Consider the following 11433-nt stretch of genomic DNA (forward strand, 5'->3'; position numbering starts at 1 on the left):
CTGTGTACGCTTCTCGGGTTTGTGTAAACGCTTCCCCCTACCTGGCGCGCCAAAGATGTCGTGGGAAACCATGGCCACCTATGGGGCCATCAGCCCCTTGTGGTTCGGCAGGGGGATGAGCACATTGCACGAAGAGCAGAGAACGTAGCACAGCACAACAGAGATCACACGGGCAGTTTTTACCCAGGTTTGGGCCGCCGCGAGGCGTAAAATCCTACTCCTGCTATGGTGGATTGATGGTGGGTTGGGGTGGAAACGCGGCGCTCTTTCCCGGTAGGGTTGCCTTGGGGCAAGGGCAGCTACGCGCGTACGAGTGTACAAGGGTCCGAATCCTTTCTATGGTTGCCATGGCCCTCCTTTTATAGATCAAGGGGTCGCCACAGTGGCAAATCAGTCATTGTGCACTAATTAGATAGAGAACAGTGGTATCATACCTAACTCTGCCGACATAGCAGAGTGCATTAAATGCGTCGCTTAGTGTCACATCGTGTTATGCCCAGCAAGCCTTGCTGGGCTGCTCAGCCACCTTCTCGTCTGTCTGCTTGACACGTCTCTAGACGGGTGTCATCTGAAGGTGATTTCCATAGGAAGCGGCTGCCATGTGCCAAATAACAGCCACTTTGTCACTTGGGGGCTTGACACCGCACTGATCGATGACTTGCATTGTTGTGAGGTGGAGCGGTGGAGCCTTGGCGGGGTAGTTTGCCTTTGTCGTGCCTGGCAGGCCTGCCGGGACGGTCTTGAGGCTCGTCTTTGGGGCCACCTCGACCTCGCTAGGATCGCCTGCCCGGTAAGGGAGGCTTTCCCTTAGTGGTGTCTTGCTCATTTAGCTTGTCTTGGTCTTCTTGTATGCCCTTTGATTCCTCAAAGAGCTATCTCTTCAACTTGATCTCGCTTTGGATGTTGCAATCTTGCTCTTTTAGGCATGTGCATGGTCTGGGCAACAGACATAGTGTTTGTTGCACCGACAACGCTGGAAGTCCGGTTATTCTTAGCGGGGGGGACAGTCACCGATGAGGGCGATAACCCTATCATGCGAGTTCTTCCTCTCCACTCGTCATGTGAGAGCACGACCCTCGAGCGGTAGGGTCATAATCGTCCCCCAATCATAGAGGGTCACTGTATCTCCCCGCATGGAAGATGGAAACTGGTCTCTGGCCGCCATCGGTCCATCAAAGCCATGAGAACTGAGTGGACGAGCATCGGCGGCTTACGCTTGAACTACAGGACGAAACCCAATAGTCAGGCTCTCCTGTAGAATGGTGCGTTTCGCTTGTCGTACTCCATCTTAACGGTCGTCTTGTGACCCCTCATCCGCAGTGGCGGGAGCATCTGTCAAAATGAAGAACCAAATAATTAGCAACTTGTTTTCATCAATTCAAAAGATTTGGTTTAAGAATGGTAATTACCACTCCATTCTCAATGAAACGGGGACCATGACCCTTGTAGAACGCAGGGTCAAGCATGGTATACATAGTGTCGATGTCGTCCGTGGGAGCTGGCTTCCTATAAAAATTGCATAAACATAAGCATAAGCATAATTAAAATAGCGTAAGCATAACTGAACACACATTTGTACAGTTGTTATTCATTCATTAAACATGATTCTCATAAGCATGATTCATTCATTCATTTTGCATAAGATTGTTTTAACATTATTCATTCATTTTGTACAACTTTTATGCATATGGTTGATCACAAAGGTTCATCACATCATGTAGTTCATTCCTTCAAATAGCATATGAGTTCATTCCTTCAATAAGCATATCAAGATTTTCTTTTTAACATGAACTAGGAAACATATAGATTCATCACAAAGGTTCATATGGGTGAGATTTATCACAAAGGTTCATTACATCCAAAAAAGCCTATGAGTTCAATAATTCAATAAGCATATGAAGATTTTTTTAACATGAACATGACTAGGGTTCATCATGTGGTTCAAAAATAAGTAAATACATATCAAGATGCAATCACCAAGGTTCATCACATCCAAAAAAACCTATGAGTTCAATCATTTAATAAGCATATCAAGATTTTTTTTAACATGAACATGAACTAGGGTTCATCATGTAGTTAAAAAAAAGAGTTACATATCAAGATTCATCACAAAGGTTCAAATGGTTGATACATATGAATATTCATCACATCAAAACAACCCTATGAGTTCATTCCTTCAATAAGCATCATATCAAGAATTTTTTTAACATGAACTAGGGTGGGCTTGAATCAAATAATGCATCGAATCGGAAGCTATTTGAGAAAAACTAATTGGATGGATCGAAGGAGCTTACTTTACTCTTTCGGAGCCATCTCGATACGCAAAAATGATGAAGAAACCAGAGAGATCCGAGGGGGAGTGGAGGGGACAAGAGAGAGAAAGAGAGAGGAAGAACAGAGGGCGGCGTGGTGGGGAGAGATGGGAGGGGGAGGGTGAACTGTCACCGGTTATATGTGCCCCGACCCTACCGCCAGATTCTTTGGCGGTAGGATCTCACGCCTTACCGCCGGACCCTGTGGCGGTAGGGTCAACCAAAGCTCACGGCGGCCGTCGGTTAGCTGCTGACATGGATAAGTCAGCTACCGCCGCGGGTTCTGGCGGTAGGCTATGCATACCTACCGTCGAGCTCTGTGGCGGTAAGAAAAAGGGTCAAATGTAAAAAACAATCGAACCGGGGCCATATCTGGTTAAATTAATTGAAAAGGGTCAAAACATGAAATTTAGCCGCGAGAGGGCTAAAAAAGAACGTGGTGCTGCACCGTTGGATTTTTATTTTAATCCTGCGGTCAGGGTGAAAGCAACCAAAATTTTAAACAAACCCGATCTACAAGTGCTCGCATTTTATTTTGAGATACGTAATTAATCTTGAATACAATTGGTTGTCTATCTTGCAGCTTGGCTTGCTATTTATTCAAGGGTCGATGGGTGAATGCCGAATATCCATTTTGGCTCCCGAGCTCATCTGATCTCAGTGAACAGTAAAATCAAAATAAATATTAAAAATATTCAATTTTTTTTGTATGAAAGATATTTTAGTGCGTGAGGTCTGCTTCAAATTTCAGCGCATTTGGACATCCGAGCAGTTCTTAGCAAAACAAAAACAAAAACGGTACTGAACAGTGCACAAATAGTAAACGTTTTCACGGACCCTAATTTTTTATTTTTTATTTTTGCTGAGAGCAGCTCAGATGTCCAAATAAGCTGAAATTTGGCTTGAACATCGCGCACTAACACATCTTCCATGCAAAAAAATCATTTTAAAAAAAATTCTAGTATAAGCAGATGAGGTCGGGAGCCATTTAGAGCAACTCTAGCAGACCCCGCATCCCGCCGACCCGCATAACTCATTTGCAATTCGCACAAAACAACTTTTGTGGGCCAGCGCGGGCTGGCACAGATGCAGACCCCGCATAATTTTTTACGGGTCGGCTTATGCGGGTTCTGATCTGGCGCAGGTCGTCCCGTCCCGTAAAACTTAGATTGATCTACCGTAATGCTTTTATTTGCTTTTGCAACAACATTAGATACAAAATATATCACCAAATCTTGGAAAGAATAGCAAAACCAAAGAAAACAAGAACCACAAGAATGCATTTCAGAAGATTTCCAACTTCCATAACTGCTCCCACTAGTTGAAGAAATATCTTCTCCATGCACTCATTGTTGATCTGTAGATTCTTGACTTGTTTTGTTCATTCTTGATGCTTTCTTCATTCTTCATCTTTGGTTTCGAAGAAGTCGACATTGCTTCCCCTCTAGTTGCACATACAGCTGCATCATTGCCTTCGATTGTACTAAGGAGTGCACTAACATCTATTAAGTTTCTTTCTATCAACAAATCAATGTATTGGCCTTCCCAAAACCAAAATGAGCATTCATCGTCCTACACAAAAGATTGAGCAATCTCGAAGTGAGCTACGGTACTTGAACTTAAGAATGAGCTATGGAACGAGCTACCGCAAGTGCACGTACCCCGTCGTTTTCGCATTTGTAGAACACCCATCCGGGGTGCTTCGGCGTTCCCGAAGTGAGCCGCAGCACTTGGCGTGGGAAGTCGTCGCACTATATGAGCGGCATCGGTAGGCCACAAAGACGTTGCGCGATCACCGAGCCCGGTGGACAGCCGGACGAGTCCATGCCCGCAAACCTTCGGCGGTGGCGGGCGGACGAACCCGCGCCTGCATGCAGCGATGCGCCCTTGCCTGGGCTGCGGGAGAGGCTCCCCGACCACTCCATCGCCTGGGACAGCAACCGGCGACCGGAAAAAAAAGCCAAATCCGGAGGCCGGCGATGAAGCGCCACATATCTGCAAACCCGGCGGCCCGCCGGCGCAGGGGGAAGGGAAGGGAAGCCTCGTGCGCGTGGAGGCCTTCCGGCGTGCTGCTGCCGGCTGCTGCCACCGGAATCTTGGGCGGCGGCCGGCGGCGGGAGAGGAGGGGTGGTTGGTGGGAGAAAACGCGGGATGAAATGCCCTCCCCCCCCCCACCACCACCACCAACCGCTTCTTCTTATATGCAGGGCACCGCAACCGCGGGGGGAAACCCGCGTTTTTCCGGGTTGGGGTCGGAATTTTGCCGCGCCCTGTAAAAAAATTTGCGGGCCGGGACGGGATGCGGGGTCTGATAGTGATGCTTTTTTGACCCTGATCCGCATTTTGGCGGTTATTTTACGGGTCGGGGCGGGATGCGGGGTGTTGCTCTTAGCTGCTCTCGAATGAATGCAAACTATCTGCACAAGATTCCGAAATGGACAACTCAGATGCTCTCAGACGCAATCGCACCCGCCGGCACATAGAACAGACACGCAATCTTGTGGAGTCTGCATGAGTTGCGTTCGGAAGCTTTGCCTATTGGCTCATGTCATCAGAGGCTACGGCGACGAGCCGTGCAATCTCACGTCACCTACTTTAGGCTTTGTTCGGTTACACCCTGTCTCAAGAGAATTGGAGTAGATTTGGGGTGGACTTGATTTGTATGGGATTTAATTCCTGCCAAACCCCTTCAAAACCATGCCAACCGAACGCAGCCTTATGGAGCGATCCTTTCCTTGGGTGCGAGGCCGCGATACCTCCGGCGACCAGGCTTCTTCCGCAACGACAGCGAAATCAACGAAATTTCGATCGGTTCAACGTAAGTACGTACTCCCTCCGTTCGGAATTACTTGTCGCGAAATGGATGTATCTAGGTGTATTTTAGTTCCAGATACATTCATTTTCGAGACAAGTAATTCCAAACGAAGGGAGTAGTAGGAAAGATATAGAAAAAAAAAGGAAAAGGTAGAGATGCCTACAGAAAGCCACCACCGCCAGTAATAACATGGATAACAGATTGACACCAACCAGTGACAATCGCTATCCGTCCTAGTACGAGTAGTCTCTCTCTCTCTGCCAGTACCACTAGTTTCAGGCCATGTTCGGTACACAGAAAAATCAAAGAAAACCCACAGGAAACGCACCCCTATGGGATCGCTGCATTTTACTTCACGGGAAAAAACATGGAATACAATAATTCCCGAACGTTCGGATTTTAAGCATTTCGTTCCGAACGTTTTTACATGACAACTTTAGCTTATAGGGAATGGCAACTTCGTTCTTTTTCTTTTTTTGTCAGAAAATTGCCATGTTTCCCCAATCTCACGCAAACTAAACTTGCCATTTAAACCCGTTCGGGTTGCCATGCTTAACTTTGGAACGTTCGGGAGTTATCATTATCGAAAAACATCCACCCGGGCCCCTTATTTTCGTGTTGGCCCGAGGCAATGGACTGAAAAAGCTGTTCCAAACCATGCGTATCGGTATGGGACCCTTGTGGGGTTGATCTGTGCACAATTTGGACATGCACAAGAACTGTAACTAGTGCTCATCTTTCAAGCATTTAAAAATCACTAGATTGGACCCACGTGAGCTGATTTCCTGTGATTTTTGATATCCTCTGTTCCGAACGACACTTCTGCGTACAGTACAACGTTCTTTTTAACTGTGTTTTTTACCTCTAGGGCCTCTTTGATTCAAAGGATTTTCACAGGATTTTTGAAGGATAAGAATCCTTCGGAATTTTTCCTGCGTTGATCGTTTGATTCACAGGATTAAATCCCGTAGGATTTTTTCCTATGGATTCATTTGAACTACATTTCATAGGAATTGTAGCATCCACTCCAACCTCTTGGAAAAAATCCTTTATTTTTCCTGTGATACAATCAAACAAACTCAAATCCTATAGGAATCCAATGGGCATGTCATTTCAATCCTACGTTTTTCCTATTCCTGTGTTTTTGCAATCCCGCGAATCAAAGAGGCCCCTATTCCTTTCCAGTTCCTGCGTTTTCCCCCAATCCTATGTTTTTCTTCCCTTTATTCCGAACAGGCCCTAAGTACTCAAAGCAAAAATCTTTCGATGAGGTAACAAGTTTATCTCTAGTACGTGCAAGATAGGTAATTCACCATGAATACTGTATATAACAATTGAAAGTATTTCCTCCTATCCATATTACTTGTCACAGTTTTACATAGTTCAATTTTAGTACATAGTTATGCTAAATAAAACCTATTGAGAATTTGCTAAGGAGGCCTTTGTATACAAATCAAACCTGTTTTTCAGAGATGAAATCAAACCTTTTTTTTTTTACCCCGCAAAAAAAAAAGCAAGCCTTTTTACCCTTGCAAAAAAAAAACGTTTTTAAACCTCGCTTTACAGGACACACCAACGCCTTTGCGAAAACGGCCAAAGGCTTCTCCGCCCCCGCGTTCGTTCACAGTCGCAACCCGCCCCCCTCCCCTTTCCCCGGAACTTCTCCGAGCCCAAGCAGAGCCGGGGGCGACCATGCCTGAATTTGTGTACGCCAACCTGTCTTGCATTCTGAATCTCGATTGCGCCTCCGCCCCGCCGCCGCGCCCTTTCTGCGCCTCCGCTGCGGCGTACCTTGCCCTCCACCTCGCCGCGCCGGTGGCCGTCGTCGTCGTCGTCTGGTGGCTCTGGAGGAACCTCCTGCTTCTGCCTCTGCCTCTGCCTCTGGAGGGGTTCGCGGGCGGTGGAGACGGCCGCCGCCTCCTGGACCAGCAGCCGCCCCGCACCCACACCTTGGTGGACGCGGACGGTGTCGCAGTCGCCGCCGCAGCCGCCCGCGGCTTCTTCCAACAGGAAGCGCCCACCCGTCCAATCCTCCTCCGTCGTAGGGCGCCCCACGCCGGCGCCGACGGGTACTTCCGGTACCCGCAAATCCGCTACCTCGAAGCAGTTCCTCAAGTCCGCCTCATCGACGCCGAATTCATGGAGGAGATGACGCGGGGGGCGCGTCACGGCGTCGGCATGCTCAGGCAAGCAGCGATCCACTACCACGACCCCATCCGCAGGTGTTGCAGCACTCTACCAATTTCTCACCCATCTCTTTCTTTCGTTCTTGTTTCAGTCTACGATTTTTTTTTCCACGGAAATATCATTCTGTACGATGTCTCTGTTAGAACACTCTGTCCGTCCCTGTTGCTCTGTCATGTTCAGTTAGGAAACATTTTCCATTCTCTTCAAATTTTCATTGCGAGGGCTAACAATAATCTTGCTGATGCGTTGCTGTCTTCATTCACTGCTCTCTGAAACGTTCAGCATATTAATTTTTCCAATGGGATTCAACGAACAGTGGGTTTCCATTTTAAGGTAGTACTATACAGGTCTTTGTCCTGGCTAAAGATGCAGACTGCCAGTGGTTTATCACAGATTTATAGCCACAAGTTGTTCCCAAGGTTCAGTTAACCGCTGGAATATACAAGTTCAATAAGCCATACTCATACAAGTTTGAAACACAAAGCTCAAGCTGCACTTATCCTTTGCAGCAGTGGGTTTCTGCTCTTCATTTTCTACACACACGCACTGTATGTTTGGCTGTGAACTGTTGTTCCGTTGATGAAATGGAAAATGAGTTGCCTGATTCAAGGTTTTTTACTTGATTAACGTTACACCATTGAACCCAATGGCCAGTGTTGCAGTCTGTAGTCCAAAATGTTGCATTCAGATGTTATCTGGATTACATGCTGCATGCTTTGTTAGTCGATATCATACCATGTAATGGTCAATGTTGCAGTAAATCTGAGTACTACCAAATGATGATTAAAAAAAGGCATTCGGAACCCCATCTAGGCACTCCTTATTTCGTACCAGCAACCCCTCTGTTTCTATGTTGGCATAGCTCCCTGGAGCACTCTTTAATTTTCAACTCCAGAGAGAATGTATGCATGCACCTGTTTATTATCGGATACTTTTATTTAAAGACTATTTTCTCTGAAATGGGAAACATTTTCTCACTGCCTGGCGCGGCTCTAGTAGGAGCAGTTTGGTATTTTCTTTTCTAGAATACAGTTTGGTATTTTCTGTGTAGGCAGTAGATTTTACTAGAATGTACTACTCCCTCCATTCCTAAATATAAGTCTTAGTAGAGATTCCATTATGGAGTACATACGGAGCAGAATGAGTAAATCTACACTCTAAAATGCATCTACATACATCCGTATGTGCTCCATAGCGAAATCTCTACAAAGACTTATATTTAGGAACGAGGGAGTATGTGAATATGGTATTTTCCTCGGGATATTCTTTAAATGTGCGACAGTTCTTGCCTCCAAGGGAATCACCAGAGCACTATCTGTGCAATGTGCTTCGATATGGTAGTTTCTCCAGACTTTTCTGCAATGTGCAATGTTTTAAAGTCTCTCTGTCTGTACGGCTGGACTATCAAGTCCTCCTCAGCACACACTTTCTCTGTTAGACCCAGTTACAGAACATTTCTAATACCACTTCCAAGTTTTGGAATCTTGTTTTTTTCCATAAAAAGGGAAACACATACACCACTTCCATGTTTCATGCTCGACATACGCCTGCCATGTAGCATATTATGCCCTACTTTCCTGCCAATTGCTACACTACTTTTACATGTTAAATCTTGCAGTAATGGCATTTCTTGCACAATATATAATCCACGCGGATACTATTACAGGCACCTAAATTAGCGCACACATCTGGTTCATATAATCTTATAAAATAACAGACATCTGCAAGGAAGGAGAACTGTATGCTGGCAATATGGAATTTCTCTTCACATATAAAACGATCGAGTTAATTGACTTGTTTCAGTAATTGACCAAGTAACTTCTGACTGAGTGACTACAACAAATTATACTCTTTACCATTATGTTTAAAATCATGGGGATGGGGTTGCCTTTGTTTCAGTTATTTTTCCAGCAGTTTCTACCACAGTGAATGCTTCTGTTGGAACACATCTGCTAATGTATCCTATTATGTTTGAATTTAGATTGTCTGGTTTGTTGTGATTTATCATGTAATATGTTGTTGAATTGATGCTATTTTCTTGGTGAGTACGCACTTTGAAGTAGATTATGATGTTTGAATCTTTTCCATGAAACAGATTGTCCAATCTCGATGGAAACCCATCAGTTTTCCAGGGAGATCCTTGTGTGTTGGCCACAGAATCAACTGATATTGTTATCAAGCTAAAAGTTGCTACTGCACTTGTCTGTTTCATATGGCGAGAATTGAATGGACACAGTCAGCAATTATGTCAAGAAGTAAAAGAAGAGTGCTTTTCATTGGTTGCTGGGCAATCTGTTGAGAAGCTCCTTGAGGTAGCACATTCATTCAGCGAGGCAAGCTGGTGCGCTTGCCATGTTAAGGAAGTGATGACTACCGTTGACGCACTCATTGATGTCCTGTACAATTTACAGGGCTTACCTTTGAACAGATCTGGTGAGATTGCTGTTATATCGTGTAAGATGGTGATTAATTTAGGCGGAGTACTTGATCAGGCTGCAAGTAGCATCGATAACAGTGAAGAATCTACAATTCATCCAGCAACTGTTGTTTTCAATCAAGTCCTGGAGTTTTTTGACAGCAACACAGATATGGTGCATTTAATACTTGCCACTGGAGATTGCACCGTTGATCCTTACTCTCACGTGTTTGATTGCTGGGTATCGAAGCTGGAGGAAGATGCAAAAAAGATGTGCCAAGCTGAAAAGGACCGAGAATACATAATCCTCTTGAATAATGCATGTGATGTTTGGCAGATGATGCGCCGTCCAGGAGCACCCTTTTCGAATGTAGAACTGATGAGTAGGCTCACTTGTATGATCCAGATATACAGAAGGGGCTACTTTGAGGAATGTTGGGTTCCACTTGTACAGTCATTACTGGAGGAAGATTATCTGAAGAACCCGCGCCGTTCATCCTTGGCTGAATTTACTCAAGGATTTGTCAGTATCTGCGATCGCCAGATGACCTGGAAGGTTGTACCTAGTCTTAAGTACGAACTGCGAGACGAGATAAAGAATCTAGTAGTTACACCATACAAGGCCCTCCTGCATGCACTGCAGGAAAATCGGAGAGGACTTTCATTGAAGCGGTTGATGTCACGAAAGAGGAGTCAGAATGAGTATACTGCTGAGCAGTTGGAAAACAAGATTGGTGAATTTTTTGAAAGCTGAAAAGACAGTTAAACTATAACGCCGAGTTATTTTACCTGTATATGCATCACCCTTGCATGGGTGTTTTTTGTTGTTGTTTTGTATATGTCCCATTAGGCCATAGCGGCACAGGAAATCTATTCTCTAACAGAGACTCTGTTGAGTGTACACAACATTGCGTTGGAAGAGTTCAGTTATGTAGAATTGTAACATTGAGTAAACAGAAACTCACCAGTTCTGTTTCAGCTTTCATAGCAGCACAGAAACTCACCAGTTGTGTTCAGTTTATGAGTGAGAAGTTAACATCTGACAAACACCCCCTCTCCTGATGTGAATATGAATATGATAGCGTTGCTCTTCGCGAATGAACAGGGTCACTTGTTGTCCATGCAACTCGTCACCAACACTCTCCTACAGAACCTGGCGCCTCAACTCCGCCTCCTCTCAGCGTCGGGTCAATATAGGCAAACTGGGTTGAGATCCTCTGCTGTAACGTACGGTGCTGTAGTGCGGATGACATGTGGGGCCGGGTCCACATGGCAGTGACCCTACAGCACCGTACAGTACTGCAGAGGATCCTGACCCAAACCCTATCCATTCTACGCCGTGAGCACCGTTTTGCCAGCCAATCGGCTCAGGTTCCCAATATGTTCAGCCCATCGTTTGGGTTTCTCCCTTTTATTTTTTTCATAGACCATTTCCCATTTCTTTCGCTCCTTTTTTCGGTTGTTTTTTATTTTTGTTTTCTGCTCCGTCTTTATTTAAGATTTTACTTATTCAGTGAAGATACCCTAAAATAACTTTTCGGTGAAGTTCTTATTTCTATTTAACTTTTTGGGTGAATATTTGAACACATTTTTAAAAATTGTATGAACATATATAGTCAGGTAATGATAACTTTTTCAAACACATAAACTCTTTTCTATCAAATTATTAATTTTCTAAAAATACATGAGCACATATATTATAT

General features: G+C 45.0%; 1 protein-coding gene across 1 annotated transcript; it reads left to right on the top strand.

The window, feature by feature from the left end:
- The first annotated feature begins 6804 nt into the window (after nt 1-6804).
- On the top strand, nt 6805-10713 carry LOC119366864. Its single transcript, XM_037632560.1, has 2 exons — nt 6805-7349; nt 9410-10713. Exons 1-2 carry the CDS (start codon nt 6820-6822, stop codon nt 10482-10484), a joined length of 1605 nt encoding a protein of 534 aa, XP_037488457.1. The 5' UTR covers nt 6805-6819; the 3' UTR covers nt 10485-10713.
- Nucleotides 10714-11433: the final 720 nt, after the last annotated feature.

The sequence above is a fragment of the Triticum dicoccoides genome, chromosome 2B (genome assembly GCF_002162155.2).
Source record: "Triticum dicoccoides isolate Atlit2015 ecotype Zavitan chromosome 2B, WEW_v2.0, whole genome shotgun sequence".
In the NCBI taxonomy this organism is placed as follows: domain Eukaryota; kingdom Viridiplantae; phylum Streptophyta; class Magnoliopsida; order Poales; family Poaceae; genus Triticum; species Triticum dicoccoides.